This window comes from Ursus americanus, chromosome 8 (assembly GCF_024610735.1).
Source record: "Ursus americanus isolate L20-20 chromosome 8, mUrsAme1.1.p, whole genome shotgun sequence".
NCBI classification, from domain to species: domain Eukaryota; kingdom Metazoa; phylum Chordata; class Mammalia; order Carnivora; family Ursidae; genus Ursus; species Ursus americanus.
In genome coordinates, this window is record NC_142134.1 from 35,944,046 (window position 1) to 35,963,735 (window position 19,690).

At 36.1% G+C, this 19,690-nt stretch overlaps 1 protein-coding gene across 5 annotated transcripts in view; it reads right to left on the reverse strand.

Moving 5' to 3' along the window:
* The window catches only part of ADGRL3 (adhesion G protein-coupled receptor L3), a 501,774-nt gene that overhangs the window by 108,687 nt on the left and 373,397 nt on the right, over positions 1 to 19,690 (reverse strand). For all 5 annotated transcript variants that reach the window (XM_087864114.1, XM_087864113.1, XM_045815875.2 and 2 more), the window contains 4 exons: positions 18,395 to 18,578; positions 17,309 to 17,431; positions 11,379 to 11,587; positions 10,492 to 10,668 (listed from right to left, as the gene is read on the reverse strand). In XM_087864114.1, coding sequence (XP_087720240.1) covers positions 10,492 to 10,668; positions 11,379 to 11,587; positions 17,309 to 17,431; positions 18,395 to 18,578 — 693 coding nt within the window. The remainder of the gene's footprint in view (positions 1 to 10,491; positions 10,669 to 11,378; positions 11,588 to 17,308; positions 17,432 to 18,394; positions 18,579 to 19,690) is intronic.

Genomic DNA, 19,690 nt, shown 5'->3' on the forward strand with positions numbered 1-19,690 from the left:
ACTTAATAAATATTAAGTATATTTTTGATTTGGTAGTGCTGTTTCTCAGTGAGTGCTCTAAAAAGTTGATCACCCTAACCTGTGGCCAAATATTCCATGCTCTTCACAACTTCACCAACAGTGGAGACAACCACAGATTCTTTCCTTTACTCTTTTTATGACCCAATTATACTAAGCTCCTTAGAAATGGATAGAACCAGGCTGCCTGGGTAAAAATTTCTTAAAAATATCCTTTGACTGCAATGATTAAATCCAGCAGTTTTATTAAAACAAAGTTTGTTCGTGACTATCCAGGAATTTTCCTCAATCTCATACAAAATGTGTAACTTCTCCTAAGATTGTTTTCATTAAAACACACACACACACACAATTTTTGAAAGTACTTCTTAAAGGGGTTAGATGATGTGAAAAGGTGTAGCAAAGCTGAAGTATAGTGAAAGGAAATAATAGAACTGCCAGACTTGAATTACCCAGATAAGTTTATTGCTATATATTTATCATTCTTCTCATAGAGAAATTTCCTTTGTCATGTAAGCAATGATAAATTCACCACAATAAGAAAGAAAAGTTTTAAAATAGAGACAAGTTAACTTAGGTTTAAAAGAGAAAATAATTTTGCATAACTAGATTATGAAAACCATACAAATAGAAACTGCAGCTAGCCCAAAGTATCTAACAAAAGCTTGGTTGATTCTTCTAAGAATTTTCATTGGATGTCTATTCTGCTTCAGGTACTAAATAAAACAGAATGTAAATATAAACACTCAGACACTCACACACACACACACACACGCACACATCTCATTTTTATTTCATTATTTCAATTTCATTTGATTTTCTTAACTAAAGCAATTTCAGGAAAAAGAGAAAGAGGACGGTTACTGGGCTTCCTTTTTCCCATTTTCATGAATAAATTTATTGCATTTTAAACAGGGTAGAGGTCTTCCAGATAATAACCCTGGGGATAATTACTTCACATACCTAGAGACAATAACTTGAGGTAACGTTAAATTTTATAAAATTAACATCTTAAAAGTTCTATGAATTGCTTACCTAAATCAGCAAGCAACCAACCATAGAAAACCTTTAAAACCTAAAGATGCTTATTACACTGTAAGGATACACCTAGTAAATCGGCAGTCCTTTGAATTGTAGAGACAGGAAAATGGTTTAGTTCAGCCACATTTTTGTTCAAATGCTTTAAAAATCTTATTTATAGGGGCGCCTGGGTGGCGCAGTCATTAAGCGTCTGCCTTCCGCTCAGGGCGTGATCCCGACATTCTGGGATCAAGCCCCACGTTGGGCTCTTCTGCTGGGAGCCTGCTTCTTCCTCTCCCACTCCCCCTGCTTGTGTTCCCTCTCTCGCTGGCTGTCTCTGTCATGTCAAATAAATAAATAAAATCTTTAAAAAAAATAAAATCTTATTTATAAAGTAGACTTTGTTGCCTACCTTAGAAAGCTATATAAATATTCTGAAAATCTAGCCTAATTCCTCAAGAGGCCAGTAGTTCTCGAGCTTTATCACTTTATTTACCAGACACAATGGAATGAAACAGGCTAGGAAAAAAAAAAGAAAATCACTGAATAGCCTCGATGTTAAAAAAAAAAGTAAAATTTTGTGATCCAGAACAGAGCATAGTTAGTAAACATATCAACTAGTTCTTACTAAGAACAGTATAAACAATTAAGGATATTTTTAGAACATTAGGATGGAAAAGGTTTTATGCTTGGTTTCTTTTGCTTAGTTGGTTGATAATACCTTCTTAAGCTGGGTAAATTGGGTAAGTAGAGCTATTATATTTAAATTAATAAGAAAATAATTCCTTCAGTTAGTCAATGCTAAAAATTATCTCACTAATGAAGAAGAAATGCAATCAATAAAAAAGTTACGTATTGATTGTATTAGCATTGATTTATGATTGTACTTAAAATTGAATTTGGTAGTGCTGATACTGCAGGAATTTAATGTCCATATAACCAACATTTTGAAAGGCTGGAAAGTTATTTGTAGTTATGATATATCTTGCTGCAAATTTATTATTTGACAATTTCATTGTGGAAAAAAAGTCTGTCACTTCAAAAAGTGAGACAAAGTACCAGCCTAAACTCTTCTCTTTTTTAGGGAAAACTTAGCTATATAGCACTAGATAAAAATCATTACATTTTATTAGAAATAAAATTAAATATTTCAGCCTTGACAATTAACTACCCCCAGAATCAAGAGCTCAAGGGCTTTAAGGACAGGTAAGCATATCGTGAATTTAAAAAATATATTTTTAGAAAACTTTATAATTTTCAACATGATTTTAATACATTTTGTTACTCAATCCCTAAAATAATTCTGAGATACCGTTAGAAAAAAATTATTAGTCTTATTTAACCAATTTAACAATAGGAACAGGGAATTCAGATGATTTGTCTGAGAACACGAAGCAATTTCCCAAATCATTGGAATCGGACCCTAAGTCTCCTAATTTTTAATTCCTACTGCAATTTCCCTTCAGATTATAAATTGGACAAATAAATTATGATAATAATATCTGTTGTGGTGTTGCAGATTAATGAGATAATGTATGTACACATTAAAGAAATGACAGTCATTCCTATTATTACAGGACATGCCAGGCCCTTCTGAGAGGTGAAGTTCTCACTCAATCTCCACTCTTCGGAATCTCCATAAACTGGATTACTTATTCCTTATAGAATATTTCAAACTAGAATTGCAGATGAATCTCCAGCTGCTATTTTTAGCCAAGCTTACGTACTGAAGATGATAAAGAACCTAAAAATTCTAAGTGTAAGGATCCAAGCTGTGTATGAGAAGATCACAGGTTTCTTTTTGATTAAAAATTCCACTACAACCCAGAAAGAAAAACAATCAGAGAGAGTGTTGTTAATACTCTTAAAAATATGAAATTTACTGAAAAAATGTACTGTAAAATGACAAAAACCCAGCCTTATTTCATGCTACTTCAACCCTGTCGCCCTCATTTTGCTTAAACAGCTATGTGCCTTTATCTAGAGCACATTCCTTGACCCTTGAAGGTCGAGTTCAGACTTGTTCCCGTGTGCTACTACAGCATCCTCTACCACAATGATGAGACATTTCTCACAAAGTGCGGAGTTTGCTGATTACTTATCTGTGCTATTAACTGGACCATGAGCTTTGCCTATTACAAAGACAATAGTCAACTATTTGAGAAACAAAGGGTAGACCAAACACATCACAATTTAAAAAATGAGATGACTAAACCAAAGTTTTCAAACATGTTTCCACAGATTCCTCTAAATTACAAAAAGTTCAATGTCCTGTTCAATGTTCCAACAAGGGGCCTCTTGATACAATGGAAGGGATACAGTATTTCCCACATGGATTTCTTGCCCAAAATGTTTAACTTGAATTATGAGAAAACAATCAGAAAGATTGAAATTGTGGAATATTCTAACAGGACAAATGGCCTGGACTTTATCAAATGTCATTTTCATGAAAGACAGAAGCAGGTAGGAAAATTTCTGCATTAAAGAAGGCTAAAGAGATGTAGAAACTAAAGGCAATATGTGATCCTTGACTGGGTACTGCATTGAAAATCAAAGGCTATAAAGGACATTATTTGAATTATTGGAAAAATTTGTGTATGGATTCCATACTAGAGGATAGTACTTAATCAGTATTAAATTTCTGTGTTTGTTAATAGTAGGAAGAGAATGTCTGTGTTCATAAAACATGTTTGCTGGAAGATTTAAGAATTAAATATTATAAAGTCAGCAATTTACTTTTGAAAAATCAAATAATACAGCTAAATATATATGCACATACAAACACAGAAAAGTGGCAGTCAAATGTGTCAAAAATTCAAATGTAGATTCAGAAAAATGGGTATATGAGTGTTAAGTGTACTGTTTTTCAACTTTTTAATAAAAGTTCTGTAAAAAGAGTAGAAGAAATAAGTGATCAAAGAATTTTTAATGGCTTATTTTTCTTCAAATCCATAATTTCAGCTCTTCTCTCTATATAAATAGCTAATTTTGGATATATCTTCCCCTTTCACAAACTGAAGAAGTCTAACCAGAGCTAGTTGCCAATTCTTCTCAAATGCATATGCAAAAAGTATCCTCCTTTCTACCTCTAGGTAGGCTACCTTTCCTCTCTTCCTCCCTGTCCTGTACAGAGATAGAGGGAAGATAGAACTTTCCTTTTCTTCTTCTAATAGTTTCCCCTTTTTATGGCAACTTCATCAGAAGTCAAACAAAAAAGACTGTAGGCAATTGGTGATCCAGTATAGATTAGGAGTTAGTGATAGGGAGTCAGCATTCTTCATTTCTTGTTATTTATTCAAAAGAGAATTAGAGTTGATGTCATGTGGTGTTCCAGGAGCCATGGTGGTGGGAAGAAAATTCTCCCTTCACATTCACTCATATTTTGAAATATCTCCTCAGCTTACTCTCACAAGTAACATGAAACTGGAAATATTCTCTCTGATTTAGGAAATTAAAAGACCTGTGTTTGCAAGTGTCTGATCCAGGGGAGGGGTGTGGGTCAGTGAGGAAGGTAGTGTTATCATTCTTTTATTAACTGAAAGGGATATGTTGCTTCTTGGTAGCCTGGACAAAAATGTAACCAACTCTAGAAAATCACAAATTGTTACAGGGTTAGATCTAGGTGTGTTGGACTCCAGAATAAATACAGTAACTGATTTCAAGAACTTAAAATTCAGAGGAACTAAAAGAGACATAGAGATAAGCTATCGTGCAAAATATATATTTCTCAGTATAAAAACGAATCCATACTTTAAGGAAGTATATATATCATTTAGGGTCTGGGCATGGCTGAACTTTCCCTCTCAATAAATACATTTCAAACTGGTAGATGGAAAACGTTTACTATATTACATATGTAACATATGCTCAAAGTTCTGCTGTGGTTTTCCACTGCACTTTGAGCAAAACCTGCACCCAGAGTCATTCTGATGGCCTACAGAACCTTCCATTCTAGACCCTTTGACTTTTTCTGCTACTGTACTTTCTCTCTTGTTCTTTCCACTACAACTATACTGTTCTTGAAGTTCCTCAGACACATCAGAATCACCCTGGTTCAGGGTACAGCTCTTGTTCCCTCTGCCTGGAAGACTCTTTCCCCAGATGATCTACACAGCTGACTCTCTCACTTCTCTCTGCTCTTCATACTGCGCTAGTGTCTAATGAAGAGGTAGACAATTAAACAGCATACTAGCAAATAAATAATTTCAAATTTTTGTAAATGTATGAAATATATCATAAAATGGTTCACAGAGAACATCCAAGAATAATTCTTGGTTCTAAAAGGGTGCCAATTTTTAAATATAAAGTTAATATTCAAGATATTGTAACAAAATCTTACATGTTGGACCATTTTTGAAACCATTTTCTTTTTGTGGAATATTCCATATTTGGAGGGTATTCAATTTGTCAGTTTCTAGTATCTTTCCTTAAATAAATACTTAAAGTACCATATACCAGTTATGATTTTTAATGTCTACTTCTCCCTCAATCCCTACATGCTATATGTGGTAAAATTAAAAAAAAAAAAAAAGCATAAAAATTTGGCAATGAAGTGTACAAACCTAAGCATCATACACTAAACATTTTATTTTTTAATAATAAAATCATTGCTTAAACGCAAAATAACTTTTCTTTTTGGAATTTAAAGAACAAAAATATTCTTTTAAAAATATAAGTACGTTCCTTCATGAGCAACTGCAGAATCTTGCAACATAAAACTACCTATTTTCTTCCAGCCTAGAAAAAAGTTCAGCTATAAAACATTTGACACACAGAATCTATGGTATGACATTAAAATTTTCTGAATTGTCACTGTTTGGAATCAATACTAAATAAATAAATAAATACAATGATCTCAAACAGCAAAATCAATGCTTATACCTGGACTGGAGTGAAGTTGGGGTGGGAGCAATAGGATATATGAAATTAAAAAAAAACACAGAAAGAGAGAGATGCAAACATCAAACTAAGGAAAGTGAAGCCTTTTAAAAATAATAAAGGGGCACCTGGGTAGGTCATTGTGGTAGGATAAGCAGACTGCTCCTCCCTCAGCCCTCCCCCCGCTTGTGCTCTCTCAAATAAACAAATAAATCTTATACATAAAAAAAAAAAAATCAATGTTAAGTTGAACTGACAGGAAAAATTTATTATTATTTTTTAAATTATCTCCCAAAGAATTACAATTTGAATAGAGGAAAGAGCTATAGGTGATATAAACTCTTTTCTAAAGCATTTGTTACAATGCTTTACAAAATCGCAGTAGAAATGTTAATCAATTAGTTTGAAACTTACACTCCTGCAAACTAAAATACTCCTCCCACAAAGGGTGTTCACAAAAAGAATCACTAGGAAGAAAAGAGACAGACAATTGATGTATTTAACATTCTGCTGAACAACAGACAAATAAACCTGTAGTGATTCACAATAAAGGAAAGGTCTTAAAATACCATAGATACTCTCTCAGTTTGGTATAAAATTACCTAAATTTCTGTAATGATTACTTAAAATAAAAAGATTTTATTTGTTTATTTGCGAGAGAGTGCATGTGCCTGAGCAGGGGGAGAGGCAGTGGGAGAGGGAAAGAGAGAATCTCAAGCAGACTCCCTGCTGAGGGCGGAGTCCAAGGCGGGGCTCAATCTCACTCTAGATCATGACCTGAGCTGAAATCAAGAGTCCAATGCCTAATGGACTGAGACTCCCAGGCACCCCCGGAATGGTTACATTTGTGTCTAAAAGAGAAGACAATTAAATGTTTCCTTAGACAACAGAAGTACAGTGAACTCGGAAGTAGTTAACCAGCAAAATTGCCACCTTAGGTAGAAGCACCGCCTGCCTTCTTTAACCTGCCTAAATTGACCTAGCTATTGTTGAAAAGAAAACCACAGGCCCAAAATGGCATCACTCAGGCCAAGTCACCAAAGGTATCAAGCCCCTAAATTGGGCTTAATACCTAACCTAATTGCAGTTTCAATCTCCCCTAGAAATGTTAAGTCTCAATCAGCCAGTCAGGAATTTTCTGATAAACATCAATGAGGTGATCTGTCACATGTGTCCTCTCCATGTCTCCAAAGATGAGATAACTACACCTAACAAGACCCCCAAATTTCCCCCAAGGGAAGGTGACCTTGCCTGAAACAATCCTTTCCCTAGTTTTGCTAATAACTTCCTTGTCCCATCCTTTCCTATAAAAACCTTCCATATTGCACAAATCATTGGAGTTCCTCTCTACTTGTTAGATGGGACACTGCCTGCTTCATGAATGCCTTAATAAAGCCAATTAGATCTTCAAACTTACTCAGTTGAATTTTTCTTCTTTAAAATTATGAAATCTCTCTTGCTACCCCACTCAAAAATCAGTCTTAGCCCTCCTCTCCCTTGATAAAGTATGAATTCCCTGAGGTCAGGGAACTGTTTTGCCTTATCTATTCCTCACAGTATTTTGTGGGTCAGAGGGAATAATTTGAAATATTAAATAGGGTGGACAGGGTGAGCCTCTTTGAGAAGGTGACAGTGAAGCAGACTTAAAGGGGATGAGGAAGCTGGCTCTGGTGGCTGTTTGGGGGGGTAGAAAAAGGGGGACTTTCAGGTCTAACTAAATACCTGATGTGTTTGTGGAGAGGCAAGGTGGCCTGTCATGGCTGAAGCCAAGGGTGCTAGAGGAAGAGTAGTAGGAAAGGAGGTCAAAAGATGCTAAAGAGGCAAGATTTGGGATTTGCTCTTATTGAGAGAAGGAATCATTCAAATTTGATCAAAGATATGAAGTTCCTGATTTGCATTTTAAAGGAATTACAGAGCTGATTTTTGAGAATGAATTAGACTAGTGAGAAGGTTTGACTCACATTTTAAGAGTACCCCTCTGGCAACTCTACTGAGAATAAATTTAGAAGGGGTACGGAGGGAAGCAGGGAGACCAACTAAGAGGCTGTAACTAGAAAGTGGAGGCCAGATGACAGTGGCTGGAACCTGGGTGGTAGTGACGAAGACGCTGAGAATTTGTCAGATCCTGGATTTTGCAGCTTATGCTCATAGGATTGTGTGTGCAGTGTGAGCAAAAAGAAACAAATCAAAAATGATGCAGGGCTTAGGGCCTGAGCACCTGGAAGGGCAGAACAGCCCTTTACTAAGAAGACTCAGGTGGGAGAATACCTGAAGTGTAGTTCTAGAATTGAGACACTTATTAGAAGCCCAAGTGGATTTAACAAGTCAGCAGTTGAATCTATGAGTCTGGAGTTAAAAAGTGGAGATAGAAATCTGGGACTCATGAGATGTTTAGCACCATATAGCTACATAAGATCATCGAGGGACAAAGAACAGATAAGGCCTACACTAGACCTAATTACACTTTGCGCCAGAGCAACAAGGAGAGATCACGGCGAGGAGGAGGAACCAACAAAGTTAGCTAAGAAGGACCTGCTGCATAGGAAGGAAAGAAAGATGAGAGAGGGGTATACCCAAGGCAAAGTGAAGGAAGTGTTCAGTGCAAATTCTCCACGCATTGCCTTACTAAATACATCCTACTGATCCTTCAGAAGGGGACATTTTTTTGATAAGCCCCTTCTCAGCAGCCCTGCCTCAACAGATGATCTTTCTCTGCATTGCAAAATCACAGTGCAGGTCTCAATTCCAATACTCAAAACTGCTGATAAAAGAACGAAGGAAGTGCTCGATGAACAGCAGAGAAGCACAGATGATAGATAAGGACAGCATGTCAGCGCACGGGTAGAGACTGGAGTAAAGACCGACGCATCAGGGTACCACGGCTTGACGGCAACAGCTCTGACATGACTCGGCTAACTCCTCTCGCTCTCCTTCCAAGCTCATCAAGCCAAACTATCCAATATGATTTTGTTTCCTTCCTACATTTTCCTGTGGAGTTAGAAAGTGACAACTAGCAACAATAAATATCTAATCCAACCGGTCGCTGTATTTCTCACTGTGCACAAATAGATTCGTGTTCTGTTTTAGAAATTTCGTCTCATGTAAGTTTGGTTAGTGTGTTTCTTTTTGGACTTGTGGTGGTGTTCAGTCTGCTTGTTTTCTGTGTTTCAAGTGCCAAAACCATGCTGTGAGATCCAAATGAGGCTGACTGGCAATTGCAAAAGATTATGGTACAGAAAACCAGGACATCCACGCTGTGTGAATGCTTGCTAAAGGGAAATATTGATTTGCATTTATTTTGTCTCTTGTCGACATGCAATAATGGTCATAGCCGGGATTCTTGTATAATAGATCGAGGAGAGGGTGCTATGCCATGCCTGCAGCAAAAAGTGATATTTTATTGTTGTTTCAAATATGATCCATTTTTCTGGGTTTGAATTTATTCCCTAAATGGAAAAAATAGAATCCCAGAGCCACACGAACACATTCCAGGTTGAAATCTAACATTTGTTAGTATAGCTGGTCTTGCGAAACTACATCAATCTGTGATGCTCTGATAAATAGGGGATGTAGTCCTTTAAAGACCAAAACGTAAACTGTGCTGACACAGCTACGGTAATTTACTTTTAAGGAGCTAACAGGGTTTGGATTTGGTCTCCCTCTGGGATACCCATACTCTCTCTAAATTCAACAGTGTCAAGGAAAATTTTGGATGAGATTATTTGGAAAAATGACATCAAGTAGATAAAATCTGTGCCACAGTCTTCACTTTTGAAACCATGCTAGAGAGTAATCTTTCCTCTCTTTTTATTGACATCAGGGAGATGCGAAGAGAATTTACAAGTATATAATTTACTGTTACTAATCCATCAAAGTCTATAACCAAGCTAATAAGCCCTTTGTATTTTTATGTCCTAAATATATCTGAAATCTAAATCCTTTTCATGCTCTCTCCCTGCCCCCATGGCCGCCAGAGTCATGCCAGGAGGAAACTGATGCAGCCAAATTAGCTGTGTGTCTGACTTTGGAAACTACCTATGACCTGGATTTTTTCTTAGAATAGGGTTTTCTTGAATGGAGAAAACCGATTACATTATATTAGAATTTGCTAAGCCCTTTGCATTACCAGGCATTGTTTATTGTGCTAATGGCTGCTTTTCCAAGAGTCATTTTGGCAGTATTTAATCCCATGCATAGCTCTTAATCTCCAACCTACCAGATCCTGGTTCTTAACCCCACTGCACCGGCCTTTGGTCCTGGGGTCCTACCTCGCTTTGTGCACATGCTCTCCTTTATTCATACGAAATAGGATCAGGGGAGACTAAGGGGAATTTTTATAAGCACAATTTTATTTTCTAAGTGGACTGCAATTTTATAAACCATGTTGATAATAGAACAAAAAAAGTTCTTTGAATCATCCAGGAGAACACGGGTTGTACCTCAGAGAGTTTCCGAACAGAATTACTAGGAAACTAGAAAACCTTTGAAGTAAGACTGGCCTGTGGACGTAGGACTTTTTATAGTGGTATCCTGACCATATGCTTAAATAGTTTTATTTTATGGTATGTATCTTACCTTAACTTCCACATGTGCCATCAGGACTGCAAAATTGGTTAGGTGATTACAAGAGCATGTAGTATGTGTCCTATTTGTTGTCAGGAGCCGGCAGCCTTGTGTTGACCAATAACCTGTCATGGTGCGCTTGGAATAGCTCCAAAATGAACAGTTAGGGTTGAAATTCTCCTCGGACTGCTACAGGGGGAAAAAAAAATCAATAAAACCAATAACTTCTTTATGATCACGTAAATTAGATAGGCATTTTCTTTACATCTAACACACTTCAGACTCTGTTCCAACTTTTGTGGAGATGTATACAAGTGTTTTCATATTAAGTGGATTTCATCAAGCCTAAGCAAATTTGAATATATATTGTCGTTTACTTCCTCTGATTAGAGATGAGTTTACTTTTTAAAAAAAATAATATTAATGGAATACTAGTATCAATGTCTCAGAACGACTTCAACTAATTTCAAAGTAAAATACATTATAAAGAATTTAATTACTCGAAACAATTTCTGAGAAGATGGTCTGTAGAAATTTTGTTCAATTTGTAATACAATCTTTGTACATACGTAAAAATATATCTTTGCCCAAAGACATAAATACTTGTGACATCATAGGTGAAGCCATGTCCAATTCCACTAAATATGCTGCTAACTCTTTTTAATTATGGAGACATATTGATAAATCCATCTATAGATATTTTTATCAGAAGCATTTACATATTCAAGAATTATTCTCCTCCCTCATTTTAGAAAAAAAAAATCACTACTATCATTTTATAGATAATGAATTGCTATCTGTCAAATAATAGGAAAAAAGGAAAATTAATATATTCCATGTTTGTGCTGTAACAAGTATAGATAATGTGGACAACTAAACTTAACATGGTATTTTCTTACCTTAATATGTTTAACAGTGAACACCACAGGATCAGCTAAATAAACCTTATTGCTGAACTCTTTGTTTATTGCTGCTGTAATAACAGGGGAATTGACAATAACAGAATGATTGGTAGACATAGCCTCTGTTCCCAACTTCATGCTGGCATTCTCCGTGGACAAATAAGGACCCAAGTTGTTGTACAGAACAAAGGCCACTCTGATCTCTCCTGAAATAAATGTAAATGTGAATTATAAGTTGGGGAGAAACTCTGATTACTTTGTACATTCCACCTAATCTAGATCTAATTAAATTATAATCAAACCCATATAGTATATATTCACAACAAAATTAAGCATTCATTTTAACTGAAGTGCCAAGTCATTCATAAGAAAAGGAATATCAAATGATGCTGAAAAAACTATCAATATTTTAAAAATGAATGTCAATCCCTGTATCACTCCGTACTCAAAACTTAAAGACAGATCATAGACCTAAACATAAAAACCAGAACCATAAAGTTTCTAGAACAAAATACAGGATCTTTGTGATCTCGGAGTAGGTAAGGATGACTTGGATCCAAAAGATATTAACCATAAAAGAAAAATAAAATGGTACACTGCACTTTATCAAAATTAAAAATATCAAAATACAGCATCAACAATAATATAGATGAGATTCATGACTATACATAGCATTTCTGCTAATAAACAAAAAAGAATAAATAACACATGAAAATTGCAAAAGGTATAAACACATACTTTAGAAAAAAGATATATGAAAGGTTAATAGAAACATGAAAAGTTATCAGCATCATTAGTAATTTTGGAAATAAAAATGAAAAATCACTTCGAGATACCACTTCATAACCTACTCGAATTTCTAAAATCAAAATGACTGGTCACACTTATATTGACAAAGATGTGGAACAGCTGGAGCTCCTGCTCACTGCTGGTGGAAATGTGAAATAGTTCCACTATTTGGAGAGATGGTGATTTCTTATAAAGTTAAACATAACTACCTTTCCTAGATAATATATATATCTACAAAGGAAAAACAAAAACAAAAAAAATTGTATAAGATTAATAGCATCCTTATTCATAATATCTCCTAAATGGAAACAACTAAAAAATCTATCAGTAGACAAATTATGGCATATGAATATAATGGAATAGACTATGCATCAATAAAGAACTACTGATAGAGCAAAGAAGAAACTACTAATAGAGCATGATGACGGAATCCCAAAAATACTGCGTTTGGTTAAAGAATATAGACAGAGGGGCGCCTGGGTGGCACAGTGGTTAAGCGTCTGCCTTCGGCTCAGGGCGTGGTCCCGGTGTTCTGGGATCGAGCCCCACATCAGGCTCCTCCACTATGAGCCTGCTTCTTCCTCTCCCACTCCCCCTGCTTGTGTTCCCTCTCTCGCTGGCTGTCTCTATCTCTGTCGAATAAATAAATAAAATCTTTAAAAAAAAAAAAAGAATATAGACAGAAAAGAGCACATGCTACATGATTCCGGTTGTACGAAGTCTAAGAACAGGCAAAATTTGTCTAGAGAGATAGTAAGGAGAGTAGTTTCATCAGATGGGGAGAGGAGGTAAGAAGACTGGAAAGGGGTAACAATTTCTGGGTAATAGAAGAGATTTATATCTTATTTTAAGTAATATTACAGAGGAACATACAACTGTCAAATTCATCAAGCTACATTCTTAAGGGATGTATGTTTTATTGTATGTAAATTATATCTCAATTGCAATTAAAATAACAGCAACAAGGATTCAAAATCCTTATCTGTCTTAAAACTCAATTACCATGTTCATTGAAAGTCACTTTCTCCATACATCCTTCCATCTTCTTTTTTCTCTTGTGACTATCTCCTACCTGCAATCTTCTGTAAAATTAACCTTCTTTTAACATTGGGAGGGAGGGCAAAGGGAGAGGGAGGAGCAGACCCCCTGCTGAGCAGGGAGCCCGATGCGGGGCTCCATCCCAGGTCTGGGATCATGACCTAAGTAGAAGGCAGATGCTTAACCGACTGAGTCACCCAGGAGACATGTTTTTGATCATACCATTTTCTTTCTTAAAATACATCAAGCTCTATGTCTTACTTCCAGTATGAATTCATATCACAAGAGACAGGCACTGTCCTGACTATCACAGTTTCTAAGTTGAGGAAGTCTCAGTCCTTATCCCTGAATTTTAGAGTCAAGTGGAAGTAAGAACAAGGAAATTTTAATAGATTTCTTTTGAGGAGGGAGGGGACTGTCCATCTAAACTGTGCTCCCATGTTTGGGAAATTCCCAACTGTTAGGGATTTATAGACACAAAATGGATGTACATTTGCTTTCCCAGCCTGTCTTGCAAAGAGTTTGCTCTGGGCACCTGAGCTCGATGCCTCCCACCAGATGCACGCGTCTCCGAATTCAGATGAGGAGCTGGTGACACAAGGAAGCAGCAGGTGGGATGGCAGCAGCCACCTTCACTTAGGCTTCACTCGTGGCAGCAGTGACATCACAGCAATGATGCTGTGTGATGATACAGGCTGCTGTCAGCCTCCTAGCTCTTGTAGGTTTTCTGGGCCTGATTCTCCAGCCTTCTCAGTGATTTCATGAGATATCCATTATCCTTTCAGTAATACAGCAAAGACATTATGACAAGAGCTACATAAAGTAAGGGGGCATTCTTAAAATTCCAACCCACATCTGTTAACATGGTACTGAGCAAAGAACAGTAATTCGCTAAATATTTCTTGTCTATTGCAACACAGCATTTAATTTGTTCTTTTTTCTAGATTTAATATGAAAATACTAAATTTTGGAAGGCTAAGCTTAAGAAACACATCTTTTTTTTTTCTTCCTGGTGACAGTAACTTTTATTTTAACTGGTTGATAACCACTTGATAATTCCTACCAATTTCCAGCTATGGGACAGTGTCATGTTGACATCCGACCTTGTTTTATCAATGCATTTAGTCACATATAATTGTTACAGATTCTCCCCTCCAAAATTAATGTTTAAATGTGACCTAAAACACCCCCACACCCCCACCCACACACTACTTTAGTAAATAAAATAAATGAGTACAAAACATAATATGACTAATATAATTATATTTTAATTGCCATTAGCTTTATATCTGAAAGTTCACGCATTTATTTCATAAATTCTTAGTTTATCCATGTGCCAGGCACAAGTGTTCTATCAGTGAACAAGTAAGAAAAGATCCCTGCTCTCATGAGCTTCCCACTAGAGGGAAAGTCGGATAATAAACAGGCAACTTAATAATAATAATAATAATAATAATAATAATAATAACATTTCATATAATGTTAAGTGAATAACCACCATGAAGAAGCACTGGTATAAAATGGCTAATGGGAAAAGAGCAATTAGGAAAGAATGATGTACCTTCAGGGAGACAGAGAAAAACTTCCTTTCCTAAAGAGGTAAGATTTATACTGAATAGTGAATGATAGAGAATCTTCTATGTAAAGAAATGTAAAAACTGCATTCCAGGAAGGAAACAAAAATGCAAAAATCTGATACAGAAACACTCCTAGTGTATTCAAGGAACAGAATCAAGACTAGATCAGAGGGAATCCTTGTGCACTGTTGGTGGGAATGTAAATTGGTACACCACTGTGGAAAACACTGTGGAAGTCCCCCCCCCCAAATTAAAAATAGAACTACCATATGATGCAGTAATTCCACTTCTGGGTTTTTATCTGAAGGAAACAAAAACACTAACTCAAAAAGAAATCTGTATCCCATGTTCACTGCAGCATTATTTATAAGAGCTAAGACATGTAAACCACCTAAGTGTCCACTGATGATATGGATAAAGAAAATGGAATATTATTCAGCCATTAAAAAGAATGATATCTTGGGGTGCCTGGGTGGCACAGCGGTTGAGCGTCTGCCTTCGGCTCAGGGCGTGATCCCGGTGTTATGGGATCAAGCCCCACATCAGGCTCCTCCGCTATGAGCCTGCTTCTTCCTCTCCCACTCCCCCTGCCTGTGTTCCCTCTCTTGCTGGCTGTCTCTATCTCTGTCGAATAAAAAAAAAAAAAAAAATCTTAAAAAAAAAAAAAAGAATGATATCTTGTCATTTATGATAACATGGATGGACCTTGAGAGCATTATGCTAAGTGAAATATGTCAGACATGGAAAAACAAGCATTGTATGATCTCACTTATATGTGGAATTCTAAAAAAAATAAATAAATAAAACAAACTAAATTCATAGATATGGAGAACAGACTGGTGACTGCCACTGGCAGAGGGTGGTGGGTAGGTAAAATGGGTGAAAAAGTTCAAAAAGTACAAACTTCTAGTTATAAAATAAATGTCATATATATATATATATATGGGGGGATATAATATATAGCATAGTGACTGTAGTTAATAATACTGCATTGTATATTTTGAAAGTTGCTAAGAAGGTCAATCTTAAAAGGTCTCATCACAAGAAAAAAATAAAACTATATGTGGTGATAAATGTGAACTAGACTTATTGTGGTGAAGATTTTATAATATACACAAATATCGAATCATTATATTGTACCCCTGATACTAACATAAAGTTCTGTGTCACTTCTACCTCAATAAAAAGGAAAAGAATCACGAGTAGACTGCCGGGACCATAGAGAGCATGCTAAAGACAGACAGGAAGTGGGGCAGATGAGGCAGGAAGGAAGTGGACGAGCACACGGTGGGCTAGTGAAATCCTCTGATTTCATCTGAGTGCAACTGGAAATGAACTGGTTAGATTTACATTTCAGGAAGATCCCTTTAGTCAACAGGATACATGTTGCGAGGCAGAAAGAGTGGAGAGAGGGAAGCCAGGTGGAAAGCTGATGCAGAAATCTGATTTTGCTTCGTAGAAAATGTTATTGTTGCCTCAAAATTCACATAGTCAAATTAGCAATATAATGACTTTTAAGGTCATTTATATAATTTCCAAAAAAGAACTTTGTTCCGTTGAAGGCAGCCTAATTTGTTTTGTCTTGGTATTATTCAACAGGCTCTTCATCCTTTAAAACTATGCACCCAGCACTCTGAAACACAAGCTTTGAGTTGGTTGCTACAACCTGAGGCTGTCTTCCCATCACCTAACAGGTCAAAGGATCTCATCTAGTTGGCAAAAAGTATGCTATTAAAAACGTAATACTAGTGACACTTGAGACATATTTTCTCTATGAGTTTATTTCATTCTTGTTATATTCAGTGAATTTAATCTAGTATCAAACTGACCTATATTGACCAGTTCCTTTCCCCCAAATCACCTTCTCATATTTAAATTTTCTGTATGCTTTGCAAAGAAAAATCATAGAAACACCTTCAAAAATAGCGAATAAGGAAAAAAACATACAATTTTAAAATTAGAAGTAAAATTTCCATTAAAAATTTTAGAAACCAAATCTGTCAACTCAGTGACAGTTTATTCCTTTCAAGAAAAAAGTCACGGGGCGCCTGGGTGGTGCAGTCGTTAAGCATCTGCCTTTGGGGCCCACATGGGGCTCCTTTGCTGGGAGCCTGCTTCTTCCTCTCCCACTCCCCCTGCTTGTACTCCCTCTCTCGCTGGCTGTCTCTCCCTGTCAAATAAATAAATAAAATCTTTAAAAAAAAAAAAAGAAAAAAAGAAAAAAGTCAGATATCTGGATTTTATTGTTCATTAATTCCTCTCAGATTCAAGTTTCTGACATTGTACTGCAAATGAAAAGGAACAGAACAATTTCCAAATCTGACTGAGAATTTTATAGAGCAAATACATTGTGATGTTGTTGGTGCAGAAAATAGGAAAGAGAAGGAAGAGGAAGAGGTGAGAGAGAACAGTTGAGTGAGAGAAAGGGAGCTTTTGGATAGCAGATCTAAAACCACAAGCCAAGAAACAAGGCATTGATGACAAATTCATCTCACCATGCTTAACAAATAAATTCTAACCTACCATTTCGACCATTTTGCTTTAAAGTATTTGCGGAAAGCTGGATGGTGCTTCCATGACCCATGTTTTCTGGAAATTTTAGGTCTTCTAAGTTTCCTTCTGTGCTCAGCCTTGCAACTTCCAATTCTGTGAATGGCAAAGAGTTATCAGTACTCATTGAGAAACACACCCAAGCTAAGATGATTTCCTAAATCACTGAAATATTTCTGAAATCAAAACACTGGAATTAACATTCTATTAATTTATAGTAGTCAAACGAATAGTAGTTCAATGTTTTATTTTGAAAGTATTTCTTTAAATGAAGTATTCCTTTAAATAAAGTATTTTTTAATAAAGCAAATAAAAACTATTAAACAGGTAAATAAGAACACAAATGCATCAATTATAAAGCCTAAAATTTAACATTCAAGCTCAAATCCTTATACCTTGTCATTTAGTTTCTCTTCAAAATATTATCTTTCTTTTGTGAATTAAGTAAAAGTTTCTTTATAATCTAGAGTTGCACTATTATATCAATATTGATCTATCTTTAAATGTAATAAGTTTGAAACAGCTTTATCAAATCTTCTGAAATAAAACTGTCAGCTATATCCTTACGCACAATAAAAATAGATTTATACTCCTTATGAGCTAATAACACGATTACAAAAAAACTGTTTTATCACCTTCACTTAAATGACTGATTTCTTTACAGTACATAATTCAGAGACATTCTTATTATAACTGACATGACCCATAGGCACTGTGTTAGGAGGATAAGATTTTAAATAGTACAATGCATACATACATACATACACACAGACAAAAAAACTAATTAACTCACTAACTAAAGGACCTCACTGTGAGTGATTTCAGGCTAATATATCCAATATTGGAATATCCTAAGGAGGATAACACACAAAATTATGAGGACCCTTTTAAGCCAATGCCAGGTGATATCCTTCTAATTATACCAAAAAAAAAAAAAAGCACTTATCTCCACTGAAATAAAAATCACTTATAATATCTGCACTACCACAGAAATTTTTTCTTTTCTCTCTTCTGCTGTCCACAGGTCTCTGGCCCTTCTGTATAACAAAGGCCACTTACGAATATTGTCTGTGTTCTCCCTGACAATGTCAGTCTTCAAAAGGTTATCAGCCAACACAAAAGCACTTTCCTCCACAGTGTCGAGCAACATGGTGGCTGCCCGTAGTTGATCGCTTGTAGTCAGGTCTCTCCACGCATTTGAGGCTTGTGGCTGGAGGAGGTTGTTAACTGTCTCGACCATCGCCTACAAGAGGATGAACAGAATGACAGAGGTCTCTAGTGAACTCCCAGAGCTGTCAGAAATCCAGGTGTACATGTTGCTCGGCAAGCAAGGATCAGCGGTGTGCACGAGTTCAGTATTGTCCCAGCCTCCCCTGTGACACGCTGCAGCAGAAGCATTCATTATTGTGTTCTGGTAAAGCCCTAGCTGAGACTGCAAGGCAAGAGAAAAACCAGCTTTTGTTTTGAAGGACAACAAATAGATCCATTCTTGCTTCTTAGAATCAATAGCAAATGCTTCAATAAGACTATAATCACATAATTAAATTATTTGGCTGGGGAACTGTTGGCAAGTAATTTTAACCAACACTTTTGTCAGATCACCCACAAAAATGATTTTTCCCCCTATATATTACCATAAAACTAAATGCTGAATACAGCAGAGGTTAAAGGGATAACGACAGACAGGACAATACAAGAATTTGTTGCCTCTATGTTGAGGACTCACTGAGCAAACCAATTTTTTTTTTTCTTAGCCAGCTGGTAAAATGTCAGAATGGGAAAAATATCAAAGCATACATACTCCCAGGGGCTTTGGATATGTTACGTGTGGAGAAAAACCTTCTTCATGCTGTTTACTATTAGGGAGGGGAATAAACAGTTGGAACTTCTACCTGTGGCCCTCAGGTGTTTTTCCTTTAAAAAAAGCAGCAGTAGGTACACATAGAGATAAAAAGCCCCAGTTCTCATTGCTTCATCCAAAAGAATCATATCCCTAGTTACAATTTATATATTTCCCGTGGTTAGCTTTATGCTCTAGGTTACAAAGGAAAAAAAAAAAAAGTTCTCCCAATAAGGTCTTCTTAAGGTTTCATTCAAACAGAGAATTGCAAAATAGAAAAATACACCTGCAGTTTGAAAGTGATCATCCCTGAACCCATTGATTATGAAATATGCATCTAATCGAGAAATAAATTTGAATAAACAGCCAACACAGGCAATTTCTAGGCAGTGCATGGGTGTTTTAAAACAAGACTCATATTATTGACACGTTGGAGAAGGATTAGGAGAGATTGAAGAAATACCCATTGCACTGCAGTGTTTTCTTCTGGCTGGTGTTTTCATAGTAACTGACTA